Source organism: Aedes aegypti, chromosome 2, assembly GCF_002204515.2.
Source record: "Aedes aegypti strain LVP_AGWG chromosome 2, AaegL5.0 Primary Assembly, whole genome shotgun sequence".
NCBI classification, from domain to species: domain Eukaryota; kingdom Metazoa; phylum Arthropoda; class Insecta; order Diptera; family Culicidae; genus Aedes; species Aedes aegypti.
Window position 1 is genome coordinate 422,007,129 of NC_035108.1, and position 21,966 is coordinate 422,029,094.

The following is a 21,966-nucleotide window of genomic DNA, read 5'->3' on the forward strand; positions in this document are numbered from 1 at the left end:
TTTATTGACAAGACATATGTATGTCTAACCGAAAGCATCTTATGTCCTTTTTGGATTGTTGTGAATGTGATCGTCACAACGAATTGATCTCGACGAAGTGCATAATAAATCCATCCATATCGTTATGAAACAGTGCGTTTGGAAGCGATGACACTGGCCAATGCTCCCATGGTAGTCCCTGGCATGAAGACCAGACCGTTTAATCGCTTCGAACCTTTCAAACAGTAAACGATGGGATCCAGCTTTCGTTTATTACAATTTTGCCTTTTCCCTTTTTGGACTTCCGGGGCCATCGTATGGGACCGCGTCTTCATTTGCTGGCGAATCGAGCTAGCTTGCGTTTTAGCTAAAAGTCTTCAAGTGTACCTCCGCGCTTGATCACTTATCCAGCGGAACGAAATGCACATCTGTAGGTAGGGCAGGGTGGGGCAAAAGTTCGACGTTAGTGGAATATATCCAGAAAAACTACTACTGTGGAAATGAAATAAAAAAAACGCTGAGTGGACCTTCAACATATTTTTCGATATAAAAGTTTAAAATTGATAGTTTTAAACTAGTGTGGGGTAAAAGTTCGCTAACTGAAACACAAAATATCGATGTTTTTGTGACAGTAATACTTCTACCAGCCATAAAGTACTGTTATGTGTATAGATATACACATGTAATTGATGGGTTTAGAAGCAAAGGAGTGTAAGTGACAGTAACCTCGTTTTGAGAAAATAGATTTTGAAATTTTCAAAGCAACTTATCATGTCATACAAGTTGTGTGAGTTTCGAAAAACAATCCAACAATCAGTAGAATTTTTTACCCGACCTTACCCTATGGATGGAGCCACGCAGTAAAGCACACTCTGCTCGTGGGCGGGCGAAGGAATTTGCTAGCAGCCGACCATCGTAACGTAAATGGTAATTTCAAACTTCACCAGCTACCTTCGGGCATCAAAGCTCTCGCTCTCTGGCACCGCGCTCAATCGCGTTAAGCTCGTTGCTGCAGATTAGAACTGGTGGGGGTTTATTGTCGATGGTGGTGGTTGAGGAAAAGTCATTTATTCCTTTGCGATGGAAATCTGCCGGCATGCGGCATTTATTAAATTGAATTTTCCTCATAAATTTGCGAAATATTGGCGTTTTGGGTTTGCGTTGGCGACAATTTTCATAGCGTCTCTCAGGAACAACTGAGATTCATGATCAAATCCAATATTGAAAGGCAGGTGTTTCCTAGTGGTTCTAATTCCGGAATAAATTTGACTTAAGAAGTGTCTAGATCATCGTGATAAAATCTAGAACGATTGTTCTCGTCATCAAAACTGATGTCGTTATAATGAGTTTCGACTATGATTAACAGAAAGCATTCTATACCAAATGTATCACATTTACATTATTATTTCATGTTAAACAAATAATGCTGTTTTATGCAAAAGTAAACCTAGAACATTTCAACCTTAAAGTTACTGGGTAATACCTTTCAAATCCAGCTATTTTCAGCATACTACTTTTCTATCGCTTAGCTAAAAAGCAATATTTTCAAAAGTTGCTAAGGAGTAAAATTTATGATTTATCCCTCATACATTCTAAAAATAAACAATTACATCATCAAAGGACCTTAGCCCGACCATACTAGCAGATGGTTTGATAATTAACACAACATTTATGACACTCTACATCTGCTACTAACCGCTTACATGTAACTCAATGTGTACGGTATTTGCGTTCTGTTAGCAACATCTCCTACATCAATGGAAGGGAGGTGTTAACTAATTAGCAGTCAAGTGAACGGTCACTGTGCATTCAATGAAATGTATGATCGGCCCACATACGTGAGTAATTGGTGTCAGGTATAAAAAAACAAGACCTTTAGGTGATGGTGTTTCCAAAGAACACAACCCACGCTAATTTTCTAAATTTCGTGTGGAGAATATGCGTTTTCTAAGATGATTCCTAAAATTGGGGACACTTGAAATAACCCTATCCCGCGTTTAGGAGAGAAACTTTAGAAATTTTTTAGTGTTTTCGTAGCTCAAAAATCGAAATAGTTTCATTTTAGGCTAATACGCTTCGCTCTAATAAATGAAATTTGCAATGTAATCAAGATAATGTACATATTAAAAGTGGTGCTACTAGACTCGACTGAGCCTTGTACTTGATGTCGAAATACACTTATCAGGGTACAAATTCAACTAAAGTTTTGGTTTACATCTCTGAGGGTTTAGAAAGACACACCAAATTGATCAATTGCATGAGAAATATGAATCAACTAAATGCAAATTTTTACCTTTACACATTGCTCTGAACAGTGCACCAGAAAATTTTCAAATACTTAAAGTCACTGTTAATGTCAAAGTACTTTGTCAAGTTCATCAGACTAATTCAATTGCATCAGCTCAGATGATGATCTTCTCACCTCTTCAACTGCGATCAAAATTCAGCCAACATCGGCAGGTGAAGTGGTGTTTCCCCGTCAACCTACACACATGTTTACTACATCGCTCGAAGATTCGTGGGCTTAATACGTGATTAGACTGCAGTTTTCAAAGATGGGCGTACGTCGTTGACATTGAACGATCAAAATATAAGAGACCGCCAGCATCTTTCGAGGACAGATCAAGATTATGCGTTTGGAGCTTAGAGTTGGGTTCGAAACAACCTGACAAAATAATTACATGTGACTTTAAACTGACGTCCCCCGAGGGCATTAGAAAGAGGCTGCGGCATTTTTTTCCCTTGCTACAAGTGCTCTACACTTTCGCTTTTTTGAGTACGTGGTTTCAATTTGTTTCCTGCTTTCCGGACCTTCAATTAGCAAACACGTATGTATGTTTATTTCAAGAATTTCGTTACATATATTCAACGACCTCCCCGCTATTCATCTCAATTCTTGAATAGCGTTCAGTACAGCCAGGCATGAGTTGAAGGCCACCGTTTGAAAGAGCTACGCTCACGTACCTTTATGCTTTATGCTGCACCATGCCCATTCATTCCTATTCCTACACCATGCTGGAATGTGCACCGAGAGGTACAGCAGCCTCGCAAAGAAACCAAAGTGACTTTTTCACGGCATCAAAGTGCTCGCGTTCGGAGGGAAAAACGCCCAGGAGCTGCCAACGGTCGCTAGATGTTTGTGTATTTTGCGACAGATATGGCTTTAGCTGCTTCGTCGTCGTCGTACCATATGGCGCTTTGTAGCCGTAGGCCGCGTCACGTCGTCGTTGCATGTAAAACATTATCCATAAAGCATGGGTACACAAAATGGGCATTCGCGCAGCCATTGAAGGGTAGGTTTATTTGCTGGCCTTTTCGTTGTCTCTTTGCTGCGTTTGGTCCCAAAGTGGGCTTGAGAAGGTCCATGTTGACTCAAGGAACCCGAGCAAAAACTGAGAGTTTAATGAAAACTTATGATCTTGAGTGAAATTAAAATGCTGAGATATCAACTGATGGCACAATTTCAATGTGCATGCTAACCAAGCTTTGATATCATGAATTTGTAAGACATTACTTTTACCGAATAAATCCCTACTTTTGTGATAAGAGAATGCATTGAAATTGTTCCGTATTGAATATTATAATGTAGCTAGTATTTTTATAAGGGTCTCGGAGAGCTGCATGCGTCTAATTTCTGGGATATTTAACAACGTCTTCCACGAATATCGCAGTTTTCTTAGATTTGTACAAAATATTTGAGGTTCTCTCTATTGAGAGGGTATGGAGCAGAGTAAAACGCGTCCAGCCAGTTTGAGTGACTAACAACTTATCGATTTATTCATGTAGAAAATCAAGGCTTACTTAGTATCTAATATAGCTTTCAAGTTCTTCAGGTTGCTAAGCATCGGCATCGCTTCACTCCTCCTCAACGTCGAAGAACTTCAAACCAATTAGGGTCCGGAATCGATCGAGTTTGACCCGCGCCAGTGGTTTCGTCAAAATGTCCGCGATCATCGATTCTGTTGGACAATAGCGAACTTCCATGACGCCGGTTGACATCAATTCCTTCACGAAGTTGAATCGAGTATCGATATGCTTTGTTCGTCGGCTTCCTCCTGTGGACGTTAGCATGGCGATGCAACTTTGATTGTCTTCGTTCATCACCACGGGTTTAACGACATCTTCCCCGACATCGTACATCAGCTTCATCAACCAGAGAAGTTCCTGACTAGCCTCCGAGAGGGCTACGTACTCCGCTTCCGTTGAAGACAAGCTGACGCATTGTTGCTTCCTTGCGGCCCAGCTGATGGATCCGTTTCCGAGCTTGAATACGTACCCAGAGTTGGATTTTCGGTCAACCTTGTCACCGGCCCAGTCGGCATCGACCACCAGCTCCGCCGAGCTGCAGCTTCAGATCAGCCGTCGATGTAAGGTACCGCAGGGTTCTCTTTGCTTCGACCCAATCGGCTTCAGAAGGCTTGCTTACCTTGCGCCCCAGGATGGACGCCGCAATCGCAATATCGGGCCTGGTGCACACCGCAACGTACAGTAAAGCGCCAACAAGGCTACGGTAGCGCTCACCGTTTGGCATAGTTTCCTCCTCCTTTTGCTGCACGTTCGGATACCCAGGGTCCATGGGTATTTTTGATGACTTCGCTTCGACCATGTTGAACCTCTCGGCAATCTTACGGATGTAAGCCGATTGATTCAAAAGGAAATCACCAGAACTTGTTCTCTCCACTTGAATGCCCAGGTAGTTGGTAACATCTCCTAGACTCGTGAGCTTGAAATTTTTCGATAGGTAGCGGTAGACCCGCTCGTATTCATCGTTGTCCTGAGTTGCCACGAGCATATCGTCGACATACAATAAAACGAATGACATTCTTCCATCGACCTTCCGGATGTAGAGACAGGGATCTGCCTCGGATTGCTTGTATCCTAGCTGCTCCAGTTTGTCCGATATCATTTGGTTCCAGATACGCCCCGCTTGTTTCAGCCCGTAGAGGCTGCGTTTCAGCAGACACACCTCCTCCTGGGAGCCAGTTTGGTAGCCCTTGGGTTGCTTCATATATATGGTCTCCGTGAGGTCCCCGTGTAAATATGCAGACTTGACATCGATGTGCTTGACTTGCAGGGATCGACGAGTAGCCACTGATAGTAGGGTGCGAAGGGTAGTGTATTTCGCCACAGGTGCAAACACCTCGTCATAGTCCACACCAAATTTCTGACTATAGCCCTGTGCTACAAGCCGTGCCTTGTAGCGGATTACCTGACCGGATTCATCGAGCTTCTTTTTGTAGATCCATTTACATCCTATTGCTTTTCTATTTGCAGGCATCTTCGAGATTTCCCATGTCAAATTCTCCTGAAGGGATAATAGAAATATTAGTAGTAGAACGCTAGGTGCGCTGTTGTCACAAAATTGATTTTAATTATTATTACCTTAAATTATAGTTTTTCATTGTTTGTTCAATAACATGTCGTTGTTTTGGTTGTTTTAATCAATATGACACTTTGATGCCCGGTACTCATGCTGTCAGTTCGTGGCAAACTAGATGTTGATAACACGAATAGCAGCGACATTAGCATTCTTAGGTTAATGCTTCTACTGAAGGGATGCAAATTCATCGTCCATGGCTTTCTTCCATTTGTGGCGCTCTTGGCCTCGCATTGCTTCTTCATACGTACGTGGTTCATCTTGCTGGGAAGAAGCCAACCGGGTAGCTTCACTGTACCGCACTGGTGGAACACCAATGTTGGAACGGTTGGATCGCCGCACATCATGAACCTCTTCTTCGACTTCGATCGCAGTGTCGTAATCGTCCTCTCCGCAAAACGTTGATTCATCGAAACCTTCGAAATCAGTATCTTCGGATGATTCGCTTTCGGCCCGTGGATGCTCCTCCTCAACCTCAACGATAGGATGATTGACTTCTTCAGACTTCTTGGCCACTGACTTGAATGGATAAAACACGACACCTTCATCAGTACTTTCATTTTTGCAAACATCTTCCGCTGGAATGAACCTGGCATCACGAGACACGACGAGCTTGTTCGACGCTAGATCCAGGAAACGATATCCCTTATGTTGCTGCGAGTAACCAACGAACGTCATTTTCATCGATTTTGGGTCCAGCTTGGAACGCTTCTCATTCGGAGTCCACACATAGGCTTGCGACCCGAACAACCGCAGATGACTAACGTCAGGCTTCTCTGTTGTCCACAATTCGAACGGAGTCTTTGAAACAGCACTTGACGGTAGAAGATTCTGGAGGTGGCACGCTGTGTTGATAGCTTCAGCCCAATACTTTTTCGGCATCTTGGCATCAAGCAACAGGCACCTTCCCATCTCGACTAATGACCGGTTCTTCCTTTCCGATACTCCGTTCTGCTGCGGCGTATGGCTGGTGCTGAACTGCTGTCGAATGCCCTCTTGACGACAAAACTCAGCCAGTTCTCGATTTTGGAATTCACCACCCTGATCCGATCGAATTATTTTCGGCGGTCTGCCGAACGTGGTCTTCATCTCTCGCACGTACTGCTTGATGTATTCGGTCGCTTCTGATTTCCGTCGCATAAAATACACAAAAGAATACCGTGTGAAGTCGTCCGTGATTGCCATGAAATATCGACACCCACCTGGAGTTGGTGTGTTCATCGGTCCGCACAGATCTGTGTGCACCAAATCCAGAGGTTGCTTCGTCTTCTTCTTGGACTTATTCGGGAAAGGTAATCTGGAAAACTTACCCTCCAAACAGCATTCACAGATGGCCTTGACTCCACAGTTCACAATTTTGATACCAGTTGCCAGATTCTTTTTCTCCAGGTCACCGACTGCTTCAGGATCTCTGTGGCCGAACATCCTATGCCACGCGTGTTGGCAATTCTCCGAATGACTTGCGCTCCGTGCCACTTGTGCATTGTGAACTATTTGAAGATTGTACAATCCGGCAGAGACATTGCCAACTGCTACTACCTTCTCGTCCTTTGTAATGCGACATCCTACGTCATCGAAAACGACGGTTGCTCCTCTTTGCGTAGCGGATCTAACAGAGAATAGATTTGCTTCAAGATCAGGAACGAATAGCGTGTTGTTGAGAGTCATGATATTGACAGACCCGTCCGGTCCAGCGCACTGAATACGACACACGCCCTTGCCAGCAGATTTCGTCTTGATCCCGTTCGCCAGCACGACGTCATCGGTGATGGTCTCGTCCAACGATTCGAAAAAGTTCTTGCTAGCAGCCATGTGCGAGGTAGCTCCAGAATCAACCACCCATGAATCTGATCTACCACCTACCTTTGTCATGAAAGCGTACTCGTCAGGACTGCTTCGAACCACCTTGGCTTTGTTGCTTCTCCCATTCTGCTTCAGTTCATTTTTCTTCGGTTCTGCTTCCCGGCTCTGCGCCAGCGAACGACAGTCCTTCTGCTTGTGTCCAACCTTCTGGCAATGGTGGCAAATTATTGGTTTCCTCGTACCTGCCTTCAACACCGATTGCTCTGTTCCCGAACAGCTTCGCTTGGCCGCTTCGTCGATTAACTTTGTCTTTACAAGATCAAACGTTAGATCGGCGTCCGAACGACTTTCCAGAGCCGTGGTTAATGGGTTGAAGGAATTCGGCATGCTTCTGAGGACCATCGCAACTTGCAAATTTGCGTCTAGTACCTGACCCGCCACCGAAAGCTTCTCGAACAAATCTTGCATTTCCGTGATGTGCTTCTCGATGTTCTCGTCATCAGTATACCGCATATCGCACAGTTTCTTGAGGATGGAAACCTTCGACGTCAGCGTTGTGCGCTCGAAATTTCTCCTCAGGCTCTCCCAGGCTTCCTTCGACGTGGTTGTGTCCTGGATCAGCTTCCGTTGGCTATCGTCAACCAGAAGACCAATTGTGGCTCTGGCCTTCTGATCACCTTTCTTCCATGCTGCTACCACTGCTGCGTTCGTTTCCAATTCTCCTGGACAGGTTCCGGTTACGTACTCCCAGAGATCTTCTCGAACCAGTAGTAGCTCGACCTTGAATTTCCAGCTGGAGTAGTTGCTTCCGTTCAATCGGTTTACGCCCAATTTTTCCAGCGACGTCATCCTTAGCCTCGAAAAAATGGCGAAAAACTCCCGAACGCGACCCATAACCTATTGAGAGGGTATGGAGCAGAGTAAAACGCGTCCAGCCAGTTTGAGTGACTAACAACTTATCGATTTATTCATGTAGAAAATCAAGGCTTACTTAGTATCTAATATAGCTTTCAAGTTCTTCAGGTTGCTAAGCATCGGCATCGCTTCACTCTCAAGAGACGAGCTTGGACCATCACTTCTGCTTTGTAAGCAGAAGATCATGGGTTCAATCACAGGCTCGTCCCTTTTATCGTATAGTTGTATATCTATTTACCGCATAGTATTTTCTTTCAATTTGTATATCTCATATACGTTTATAGTTATCGCTAGAACCAGAAATGAACTAGAAACCGTTTACCTCACATTCGATTACGGCTGATATATTGGCATACTGCTAAACCAAAAAGAAACCTGTGCCGTAAAAAAAAGAACTATTTTGTACCTATTTAATCTGCGTTATTTTACGCAGATAAAGTTGTCTGTAGTAGGCAAGATTTAATGCAACATAAATTTTTCTACCTTCTACTGACTGGTTTGCATTCTGACGTGACACACAAATAGAAGAACACAAGCACATAAACACTATATACTGGGTACAAGATGTTATCATATACTTAAACTCTTATTTAGTTTTTTGAATGAAATCTCATATATTGTTTGATACTCGTGCTTTGTGTGTGTGTGTTTTTTTTTTCTATTTTTATTTGCAGATGTGAAGATGGATTCTGTTTTGGAAGACCCCCTCCCTCATCCTGGTTTGGAAATCACTTCATACTTCAGATAGCTTGGATTCATGTTGCAGTTTGTGGCTTTGCTATGGTATATCTTTGCCGTATGAGCCTTTAGTTATAAGATTTATTTTTGTTTTGTAACGTTATATGAAAAGATGAAGAGGTTTTGTGCCTCTTTGAGAAAGATTTCGAAAGGAAATCACTCAAAGGAGTTTTCCTCTTCCAAAATTTTTGTTAAAATAGATAATAATAATAATAAGCACTTAAACACTGAGTGTGTCTGTTTGCTCCAAGTAGTAAATTGGTTGGTACATTGAGTACAGGAGTACAGCTGAACTGGTAATACTGAAGTAGCAATCACGGACAGTCAAGCTTAAGGTCATTATCTGAGGTTATCTAAAGGATTTCTTCCAATAATTGTTTCAGTGACTTTTCTTGAATTTACCTTAAAAAATTCTAATGGACACATTGATATACTTTTACTACCGTTTTGATTTATATTACGGACAGTTAAGGCGTCCGTGAAGCACAATACCCAATGCATCAATACCCGGACGAGTAAGTCGACATAAATGTTCAAATTCTAATATGAATGTGTTGTACCCTGTCCATAGGTGATGGGATTGACGGTGATTAATCAAGTGATTACATATTGTTGATATTGTGAAAAAATACTCTTATGCTAATATATTGATCGCGAAAATTTATCGTAATTATAACTTATAAAATGTAAGCTAGTCTAATAATGGCATGTGTTTCAATGCTTAAATATATTTTACACTTGATTTATCACACCTTCAGCATGAGTTTAGTTACTGTCGCATGATCTAACACCAGATAACTACGCGTAATGCTGGAGGGACCGGCAGGGCCTACTACCAGTCTCTACTAACACTCAAATCACTAACAAGACTGGGAAACCAACGATCACCTTCTTCAGTAGCACTATTTTTAATAGTAGTATTAGTTCAATATACATAAATCTTTTTCAGTAGATCACGAGGCGCAAGAGTGGGTGCGGGTTGTCTCTGCGTCTCACAGGTCATTGAAAATAGGCATTTATGTTAGGTTTACTAACAATGTAGTAATTATTACCTTAGTAATACCGTAAGGTGCCGTAATTCAGCGCATTGCCTAAATCCGTAAGCGTATTTGGTCCAAAATTTGTCGAAATTTAAGAAATTTTTTGAAATTTGCCCATACCGCTATTTGTATATGCTGGTAATGCATCATAATTCCAATTAAAATTATCATTAACTATAATTTACGATTTTTGAGAAATATTGCAAAATGTTCTTAATTACGGCATTTTACGGTCTTGCGTAAGGTAGGTTGTAGCGGTATTAGAGATAGTTTAGTAGTGTTACTGATATATGTATAATAATTAGAAAACTTATGGCACTGTTGTTACTGAAATGTTTTATTTTTAAATATCTTTAATATAATATTGTTGAACAAAATGCTGTAATTTATAACTTATTTAATTCTCTAAGCATTTTTGCACTACTTTGCATTTATCACACCAACACTGGCGACATTAGCGTTCTTTCAGTAGTATTTCTGTTATGTAGTAGTAACCTCTATCGTTTTTATTCTAACGATCATAACATAATTACCGTGAGCGTAGTAGTGGAAATAACATAGAAGTAGCTTTTGTATTAGTAGTTAAGGTATCATGGTATTAGTTCCCTGTCCTTTGGTTCAGAAAGGGGTATGGGCGCGTTCTGTCAACTCGGTCGAGGCAGATTTCTTGTGTGAACAAGTTACAACATGGACGTTCTAAAGTTCCAGAATGAAGTGTTGTGCATTTGAAGATGGGATGGATTCGCGTTCGTGCTTTACTTCTGCTTATCTATAAAGTTATATACAATAACTGACCCTTAGCTTAACTATTTAAATTAACAGTTGCAAATACAATAATCGTTTTGAGCTTACTAACATGTCGTCGCGTTAATCTTATCATAATGATCTTATATCTACATCCGTCGAACCATTCTGAATGGCCGTTGTGAGAATATCACCAAGACCTTCTCACATGCAATAAAGCTGGATTGTCATACATTGAAGTATCAAGGTTCTCGCTCTTTCGGATTCATTTTTTGTTGTTTATCATTAGTTTCAGGGATTGTTATCGTGGGAATCCAAAGAGCGAATTTTGTATGACTTCAATGTACGCCAATACTGCCATAAAGCATGTAACAATCACTAACATTCCTTCTCTCTTTATCCTTGTTTTCATATCTAACCCGCTTCGAGGAATAATTCATCGAAGAGGAAAGGCATCTCTTATCATGGCAGCGTAATGGCCGAGAAAACGTCGGTTTGCGGTCGCATCTCTCCATCCTCGGTTCTGTCACACGCTCGCCAAATCAATACGCACTTGATCCGTCCACCAAGCTTGCTGCACTCTACGCCTTTGTTAAGTATAAAGTTTCTGTAATCATTGAATACTAATTGAAAGGTAAATCAAATGAACTTATTATTTAACTAATAACAAATTTGTTCCACAGAGCGATTTACAAAACACCACACAAAATCCCTCCTTTCACATATCCTTAGGCAAAACACTTCACTACCGTTATATGTATGACTGATTCATGTTCTTTCGACCTTGCATCATTCATACGTGTAGGGGAAGTCTAGAGTAAAAGCAAAACTTAAAGAACCTTCTGGTCAAAGATGTTGCGTTGCCTACTTCCAAAACTCCAAATCCCCCGGTGTATTATGGACGGTATGAGTTTTCAAACTTATGCTGGAGACTTGGCCCCTGACCCCCTTGTACATCAATAAAATAAAATAAAATAAAATAAAATAAAATAAAATAAAAATTCTAATATGAATGTGTTGTTTTAGAAAATCCCCAATATTGTAATATAGTGTTTTAACTATTGTTTCAATCCAGATCTACTTAAGAATGATGAACTTTTTTGGTAAAAACCATGATTTTAACTTGAAAATCAAGCAAATATTGAAGCTTTAAATCTTTAAGTCTTTAAATCCGGACACTTTTGGATCGAAATACGGACAACTTTTAAACAGTTAGCAAGTAATTTTCGTTTAATTTTAATGAAAACCATTTCAATACACAATGAAATATCAATCTAATAAACAAGATGTCAGCGTTGGCTGTACAATATTAAAAAGTATAGCTCGTTTGTGATATTGGTGGTTAGATTACCTGAGCTGAAGTTCATGAGGCTTGAACTGCAATCGATGCGGCTCGAACTGTTATCAAGGAAGATTTACTCAATTTATATAACACTCTCTTGAATTCTGATAACTCACTACACTTTTCATAGTTATTTTTAAAGTTTTCTCTTATTTTTTTGCCTCGAAACCCACTTACAAACATTAGTCAAACATGGGTCTTTTGAGCAATGTCGGGACCTAAAAACACTGGCTCGTTATCTCAAACAGTCTCTTTACACACCAATAAAAACATATTTAACAACAGTCGAGTTACAAAGCTCACAAAATAAATCTTCTTATGATTGAAACTTTCTTTATAAATATATTTCACAAACATTTCATTCAACCAAACATTGGTCGCGTGTTCTTCGATCATTAAACTTGAGTTGGGTTTGAACTGCGACGAAATGACGTCCAACATGAACAATTTGTTTTTATTTTTATTAATTATTTGGCAGTGGTTACTAGACTGAAAATGAATGTAGAATAACTGGTCGGGGTTCTGCTAAATCGCACCAAGTGCCATTTTTCCCAAATTGAGTTTTTTTCACCAGAGGACTCAAATAATCAATACCTTTCTACCATAAAAATATCGTGTAATTTGAACAGTCCCTCGTAATCTTAGATCACAAATTTTCTTTGGAAGGACACGTAAAACTGTAATTATGTTCAGCCAGAGCGAGCTATAAACCAACGCACGTTATCAGAGGGGATTAATGTTTCAGACATAAAGCTAGATTTTTCCAATTTTTTTTCAATTCAATTCAATTTCCTTACAATTTATGCATTCCAAGCAACTCATGGAAACAGAGGGCAGTGAAAATGTGCAGCAATTGACTGATTAAAATTAAATATTATTTTGGTGGCGTTGATCAATTTTCTTTGAAATTTTATCCAGCCACACCGCACTAAGTACTGTTTATCTGAAAATCACATTTTGACAAGAAGTGAAGACATTGACATGCAATAAATAGTTACATTTGCTTGTTATATAATATGAGAATCAAACAACACAGGAGCCGTATTGAAATAACGAATAAGTTTAATTTGATACTGTGTGAACAACTGAGGTGGACTTGGTGCGTTTTAGTTATTCAGAAAACCCCGTCAAACAGAGTGCGCATTACTTGTTTCAAGTTTATCACCATTCATTCAATAAGTGAAGATGACCATATTAGCATATTAGATTACCACTCAGAAGGCATGAGTTCGAATCCCGATGAAACTTTTTTTGTGTTGTTCTATCCGATGGTAATGGAAAACAACTTTTCGATTATGTGGTTATTTTTGTATTGCAGTACCTAAAACATCAGCAGGTTGATGTACAGCTAAAATGATGTTCATTCCTGGTGAACACTGCACGCATTGAACTGTGAAATTGATCAGCAAAAGTGCACCAAATGGGAGCAATTTGGTGCGCTTTGGCAGAGCAAATTCATGGTTTTCTTCGACCATTAGAATCTATTTATGAACACGTGAGGACTTTGATCCAATACATGCGAATCCTTCCCAATCATAATACATAAGCACTTGTGACATGGATTCCAACATACATAGTGACGATAAACATCATTTGTCTCCAATTTTACTTGTGTTGTTGAAAACTATGAAATACATCCAACCATACCGAACCAAGAACCATATTTCTCGATTTTTGTTCAGCCAGAGCGAACTGAGTGCTTCATATTTTCTAATAATATCCAACTACATCGATAATTTATGATGATTTACTTGTATATTTAGTTTTGGTTTACTTATTGAATACTGTTAATTGCATGTGAGCGATAAAAAAATAATATTAATCGTCCGCGATAAACTAGTACACGATAAGACTTTTAAGTAAAATATCTCGGAATAAAGTTTTTGGCACTTGGTGCGGTTTAGCAGAACCCCGACCAACTAGCATTGTCAAAAATAAAGGTTGGTAATAAAAATCAAATGTATAATCTTTTGATTTTAACTTTAAATAATTAATATAATCAGAGTGTCCTGATATCGGTACCGTCTGGATTTGGATTCACCATGGTACAACTCCTCATAAAGTATATAAATTAAATAATTTTGTATACCTAACACTTAACCGTTACCAAGCTTGGAAAACACTTAACTTCCGAATCGTGGGTAGAGATTTGGATTCTGCAACTTAAATGAATTGAAATGTATTGCCTTCTCATATTTCTAATTTCGGACACAACTTCACTTTTGCTTAACCCGTATAGACCTGAGTGAAAGCAAAAACACTAAATCCCTTACCACTCAGCGAATACTTAACGAATTCAAATAAGTTTTTGTCAGTTCCGGCCACATGAACATTCCCTAGATTCTTTGACCACTTTTAGAAACTAGATATGTGTACGAGTATACTGACAAAAAATAATTTAAATCCGTTATGTATTCGCTGAGCGGTGAGAGTTATAGTATTTTTTCTTTCACTCAGGCCTATACGGGTTAATATTCCGAACATCTAATGATAAGCATAGTTATAAAAGCTATTAAGCTAACGCCCGTAGATATGATTGTGCTACTTTTCTTTTAAATGTCATTTCTCCGAACCCCAGTTCTCCGAATGACCCGTTTCCCCGAAAAGTGATGCAGTACCAAGATGTAACAGAATAGTCTTCAGTGACATGGTGACAAACTAGAAAGAACAATAAGCAATCAAAAGAAAGAGATATTTGGTCATTCTCGACTAACCAAATGTTGCCAAAGAAGTCGAGGACGATAAAAAATCGAATGAACCCCAAATAAAATAAAGAAGTGTGCATATCTGCTGACCGGTTCATTTACAACTCGGAAATGGATGAAGTTATGACGATTATGAGTGCTAAGCATTTTTCGGGAAAATGGGCTATTCGAGGAAACGGGGTATTCGGGGAATTGACGTTCGGGGAAACAACATTCGGGGAAATAATAGTTCATAGTTAGTACCGTGACATGCTCTATTACCGTGAGGTTAAAAAAAAACTTAAGTTTCAATCGATCAGATAAAAATAACGTATGATTATTTTCAAGTCTTTCATATTTTATATAGTAGACCGTTTTATATACTTTGCATAAAAAATATGATTTGAACCATTTTGAAAATTTTAACCACTGCTACAGTTGATGTTGTTAAACATACCAGTGTTCCAAATACCGTGCATCTGACCCCGATTGCCGGGGCAAAATTTGAAATATCTCTCAATTGAACGAACGAAGCGCATCAAAAATAAAACTTTTGTATCAAACAACGTATTGAGGTTTGCATGATTGATTCGGGAAATAAAATATATTTCCTTCGTTATTTTGGAATTATAACTGAAACACGGTATTTGGAACACATAAGCAACCGTGCCCTAATACCGTGTGTTGGCACCAGGCGATTACATTCTAAAATTGTTTTTGTTTGTTTGTGTGTGCAACTTTAGTTCAAGTTTGTCAAGTTTGTGACAATCATTTAGAAAAATAAATAATATAATATGCTAGAAATCTACATAATTCCCAAATACACGGTATTAGGCAATACACGGAATTAGAGCAGGTCACGGTACTCGGATTCAGTTTGGCTTTCTATTCCACAGAATCATAAGGTGTTCTATAGCTTATTTGGTTAAAGCGTCGTTCTAGCGTACAGGGAATCGTGAGTTCGAGTCTCACTAGAACGCGTATTTTTTCGCAAATTCATGTCTCAATTTGTCCACTGTGTTTTCTGATTACAAATTCCCAAAACTATCAATCATGTGGTCTGGTACTGATCCGAATTTTGTAAGAAAAGATTCAAATGAATTCAGCTCCGCCTAATGACGCTAAAACTCCTTAAACTCGTCGGGTTTTCTTTATAGGATTTCTTGTCAGAGTCCTTATTTTTCTGAATTTTCAAGAAGCATGTCAGATGTGCAGACATATTTCAAACATTGAATTATCTGAATCTAAAAAAAAACGTAATTTTGAGCATTAGCCTACTTTGAATTTTTATTGGGAAATTCTTGACAATTTTCTTAAGATGAAATTCTGTCTGGACATCAATGGATGAATAACCAGCGCTGTATCACGGAGGGATTTATTTGTTTAACATTACTGGAGACTTTAGTATATAGCAGCATAGAAAAAGGACTAAAGGGACAAATCAAAGCAAAATCTAAGCAAAGGGGCATAGAAAAATGACTAAAAGAACTAATCTTCAACAAATTGGATGAAAATTTATCTGGTAGTTTGTTTCAGTATTGCATTTAGGATTAGGGGGTGACTGGTTGAATCCTAGCCATTTCGATTTTTGTGAAATTGTACACTCTCAGATGTGTTTTTACTTTATCTTTTTTTTATTTACAAAACGTTACACGTAAATTTACTTTTTTACTATAAAATTTGGCCCGAAAACCAAAAAAAAAAAAATACAAAATTTTCAATTTTCGAAAGATGAAAATTAGGGTGGTTTGTTGTATTTTAGACTGTTTCCACTCATCATGGGTAGTTTTGTAGTCACCATTGGGCTCAAATCTCGAAACAATGCTTTTAGCATATTCCTCTTTTGACCTGTAATTTCTTTTCTTTTTTGAGACGCTCGCTTTTGTTGTGTTGAGGAATTTTAAACCAGCACAGGAGTTTTGCTACTATGTGGTAGAATTTCGTAGGGTTTTCCTAGAATTTGACTTTGCCCAAGATTATTTTTGTTAAAATTTATATATTTAAACAGAACAAAATTATCATTTGTTCAACTTTGGATGAAAAGATCGAGTCATATCACGAGTCCGGCTAGGCATGAGTATGGTTAGGTAACTAACATTTCTTCTCTTCCCCCCGGCGCCATTGTTAGCTAATCCTTGTCCAAATCATTGGATCTCTTTGTCACTTCGATTGTTCTGGTCAAAAACGGAGTACCAACTACAAACTATACGATCATCTATGCTCATGCTCATGCTTTTTGTTTAGAAGGTTTGCCAGAAAGTTTTGCTGATTTCACGCCAAAAATTTCGTTCTACTTTTTAATTTTATGTATCCCATACGAGTGACAATAATAACCTTATTTTCTATCCGATTATTTTCAGATCAAATTAAAGAAGATCCTCGGTTTAACAGTGTGCAGCAATGCGGGCCTGGACGTGTCATCGTCTTCCGGTGTTTTGGCCTATCCAGCAGGGTATGTTCGATATTTTAGTTATATTTTTGCGTAAAAATACAGTTTAAAAATAAATCATCCGTATGCCCACAGTAGGGTGGGGCCCAGATAACCGTAGCGGTAAACGCGCAGCTATTCAGTATGACCATGCTGAGGGTCGTGGGTTCGAATCCCGCTGGCCGAGGATCTTTTCGTAAAGGAAATTTTCTCGATTCCCAGGGCATAGAGTACCTTCGTACCTGCCACCCGATATACATATGCTAAAATGGTCAATCGGCAAAGAGAGCTCTCAGTTAATAACTATGGAAGTGCTCATAAGAACACTAATCTGAGAAGCAGGCTTTGTCCCAGTTGGGACGTAACGCCAGAAAGAAGAAGAAGTATGTCCACATATACTCCTTCACGATTGAACAGAATCGTCTATCAAACCAAAACAATCTCCAGTGAATTGTAGTGGGCGAGTGGTGCACGATGCACTTTGAAAACTGAAAGTCATTCAACGGCCGCCGACCGCCAGACGACGGTCAATCATTTCGGTAGAAGGTGATGAATGCATGTTCAAAATTTGCTCACGTTTCTCTGTGGGCTGCTCCCCGACGCACAGTGGCTCAAAGCTAATCAAAAGTTTTAAAATTAAGTTTGCAAATGGTTTTATATTTTGAGATTGTTGATATTTTTCGGTGATTAATACACACTGAAACACGATTATAACGTTTCGGCTTACTGGTTTTCAGCCATCATCAGATTTGATTAAATCGATCGTTCGCCACCAGTGTGGCGTTATAATCGTGTTTCAGTGTGTAGTAATCACCGAAAAATATCAACAATCTTCAAATATAACAATCGACGGTGACTTAAACCCTATAGAAAAATGCTTTTAGTTATATTCTTCCTTGCTTGCTCTACTATTGATTAATAACTCCTCAAAGTCTAGCTCAACGTCTCAAGTTTTTGTGATTTACCTAGGAGACAGTGTGAATCGACGTGCAAATAATTACGTTTCAGTACAATATATATTGGGGGCCTTGCTTAGCCGAGTGGTTAGAGCCGCGGCTACAAAGCAAAGCCATGCTGAAGGTGCCTGGGTTCGATTCCCGGTCGGTCCAGGATCTTTTCGTAATGGAAATCGCCTTGACTTCCCTGGGCATAGAGTATAATCGTACCTGCCACACGATATACGAATGCAAAAATGACAGCTTTGGCAAAGAAAGCTCTTAGTTAATAACTGTGGAAGTACTCATTGAACACTAAGCTGAGAAGCAGGCTCTATCCCAGTGAGGACGCTAATGCCATGAAGAAGAAGAAGAAACAATTTGAGCAAGAGTTGTACTTTTGGTCAACTATCATATGGAGTGAGGCCACTGTGTATCATTGTTGTGCGTGTGAATTTGTTGTGCACCATTTTTCTCGGCCACAAAACCATCGAATGCCGCCGCCGCACCTTGAGAAAGTATGCAAATCAGATCCTGTGTGTGTGCAGAGAGGAAAGTGCATCATGGACGTGCCGCGGTTCATAATCGAAGTGAAAGAGATCTGCATTTGGCATGCTCGAGGTTCATCATGTAACCTCGCCAATTCATAGCGACGACGAAGTGGCTTGGTTGGTGCTAAATGGCAGCGCCACGCGGCAACCATATGTAAATCAATGTTTGTACGGTGTTTGTTGCTGGCGCGAATTAAGGTTACCGTGAGAGGCTCCTCTCGTGCTCGAGCTTTCAATGCCCTCTTCAAAGCCCTATTGTTATTGTGCTGGTTTGAGAATTGCATGGCTAATTTTGGGCTTTCGCAAACAACTGCCCTCTTGAAGCTGAGTGAGTAGGCATTAGGGTATCCCGAAACTTCACTTTGTTTGGAATCTTGTGAGGCTTAACCTCCACATGATAGCTAACGATGTAGAAAAAAAATCAGTACAGTGAGAATTCTGAGAAATATGTTTCTGGGTTCGATTCCCAGTCGATCCAGGATTTTTTCGTAATGGAAATTTCCTGCACTTCCCTGGACATAAAATATCATCATACCTGCCACACGATATACGAATGCAAAAATGGCAACTTTGGCAAATAAAGTTCTCAGTTAATAACCGTGGAAGCGCTCATAAGAACACTAAGCTGAGAAGCAGGCTTTGTCTCAATGAGGACTTAATGCCAAGAAGATAATGATGATGTTTTTCACGAAAATTTTACATAGAGTAGAAGCACCGGTTTTTGCCAGACTAAGAGGAAATATATTTTTTTCATATTTGGGAAGCTCAAAATACGTCAACCGAAATCTTTCAATTCAGTTATGTATGAAAATTATCGTAAGTAAGCGCGTATTTTTTTTTTGCGCATTGAAAATCACGTTGAACCGTTTAGGCCACCAGAACCAGTTTCGGCCACATACTTAATCAGCCAATCATATTAATTTCTTATGAGAGTGTCCTAATTAGAAATACGCTAAGGACTCCATCAAGTCTGATTTTTCCGATGCTATTTTGATACAGATATGCCATAAAACAGATAAGCTTCATTATTACAGCAAATTTCGAATGCCTGGGTACGTTTATCTGAAATCTTGAAAAATCACTTGGTCCAGTCTGTCTGAACACCGACCAATTAGGAGTGAGATGTCTTCGGCAGTTTTTCTTTTGGGTTACTCCCCAAAACAAACAAAAAAGTTTTTTCCACATCGAGTCCGATTGAGGGGGTCCAGACAGCCGTAGCGGTAAACGCGCAGCTATTCAGCAAGACCAAGCTGAGGGTCGTGGGTTCGAATCCCACCGGTCGAGGATCTTTTCGGGTTGGAAATTTTCTCGACTTCCCAGGGCATAGAGTATCTACGTACCTGCCACACGATATATACACATGCAAAAATGGTCAATCGGCAAAGAAAGCTCTCAGTTAATAACTGTGGAAGTGCTCATTGAACACTAAGCTGAGAAGTAGGCTTTTTCCCAGTTGGGACGTAATGCCAGAAAGAAGAAGAAGAAGTCCAATTGAAGTCTATAGTTCACTTATAGTTCATTCGAAAAACAACGAGGTAATTTTACTTCGCATGTATCTTCACTAAAAAAATGTTCAATCAATTTTTCCTTAAAACTGCAAAAAAAATCAATTTTTTCAGCATTGAATTGGTTAAATTTTTGAATTATTTCAGCATTAGAATCGTAACCCAAGTTGCAAAACTTTGGCGGGAAAATCTGAAAATTATTTAACATCAATGAACTTTCTATACAAAATAATTAAATTTGGTGACTTGAATCTTGGCTGCTAATGCTCCGAATGGGCTGAAATTTTTACCGCAACTATGAAATAATTTCAAATTTGTTTAAAATTATCGTAAATGCCCCATTTTGTAAAAAAATGATAATTTTTTTATTTTGAACTTTTTTTTAAATGAAAGGATTTAGAGGAACATACCCTATCGAAAAAATGTTTGATTTATCAAGAGAAACAAGTATGTAGAATATTTTTTTTTTCTGGTTAATTCATACTTTTCAAAATATATCAAAACCAAAATTTTGCCAATTCTTTCAATATGGGACATTTATGATAACTTCCAAGTGTGTGATCAAAATGGTGTGAGTTTTTACTGCACAAATTTCAAGTTATTTCCTAGTGGCGGTAGAAATTTCAGAACAATCGGAGCTCTAGGAGTCAAAATCAAAGTTTCCAAATTTGGGCATTTTGTATGAAAAACGATAAAATTATCTTTTTTTTGCTGATCACTGTAGTTAATCAAACAATCGTGCAAACGTTTGGAGTAAGCTGTATTGTGTTTTGGGTTTGGAATCTCTAGAACAGGGTTTCTCAACCAAAAGTCCGCGAACCCCTAGGGGCCGTAACGAATTCTCAGCACCCCTTGAAAATTGCCATTGATAATAAGGATCGTTTTTTCGTGATTGTTGAATAAATGTTAGGAATCTTTTAAAATTTACTAGATGTTGTTTATTTTCACTACACAAATATTAATAAAATACTTTTTCAGTTATTTTGTTAATAAGACATTGAAAGCAAGCTACATATACCCGAATAGCACATATGTTATAATTGAGCATTATCAACTGATATATGACTGAATCTGAATATATAGTTTAAAAATACTCTATTATAACATCTGTGTTGCTTGGGTATTTAGGTTCAGAATGCCATTGATTTTTACGAACTTGAAATAAACCGAGTCAGATTGAATTGAATTGAATTGAATTACTTTTTATTGAAGGGATTTTCTGCCGTAGGCAGGTTCATCCCCAGTCAGGTAAAACCGAGTCAGATGAATACTATGTAACATAGTACTAAAAAAATGATTTCATACTCATCATATTAATGAAAAAATTAAGTAACTGTGTCGGTAGTAAAACTAATAATATACATTCAATTTACTATTACTTATACAGACGTATCTGCAGTGATCGATTTCTCCTAATCGACTTTCCCTTTGGATTAGTACATCAAATTCAAACGTTTTCTGGAACATTTTATGATACAGGAAGACGAAGGACGATGAGTTCCCAGCCAACATAAGCGAGACTGTAACTCAATAAAGTGAACACTTATTCGGTAAAAACAGATGAAATATAATGCACGAATTCCCTCTATTCGCACAAATCTGGAGGCCATATACGTACATTTTTAAGAATTTATCATGATCAATACAACTCCAGGCAATTTGATTTGGTGTTCACTATAATTGCATGTATGATTGTGCATAGTAGTTTATATGATTTAATTTTTTCAAACAAATAAAATAAAAATGAATAAAAAAATATCACGCGTAAGCCTCGAATCTCTGACCATTAGATTACTAAACATACACGCTACCACTACACCACACAATCTTTGCTGTAATTATAGGTCTTTTAGCAAATATAAATGAAACACTGTAGAGCATAATGTTTAAATGTTACCGAACTTAGTTGACAATTGTCTTTTGCA

General features: G+C 38.9%; 1 protein-coding gene across 8 annotated transcripts in view; it reads left to right on the forward strand.

Moving 5' to 3' along the window:
- The window catches only part of LOC5568929, a 440,477-nt gene that overhangs the window by 368,227 nt on the left and 50,284 nt on the right, over positions 1 to 21,966 (forward strand). For all 8 annotated transcript variants that reach the window (XM_021847489.1, XM_021847495.1, XM_021847490.1 and 5 more), the window contains one exon: positions 16,983 to 17,074. In XM_021847489.1, the coding sequence (XP_021703181.1) occupies positions 16,983 to 17,074 (92 nt within the window). The remainder of the gene's footprint in view (positions 1 to 16,982; positions 17,075 to 21,966) is intronic.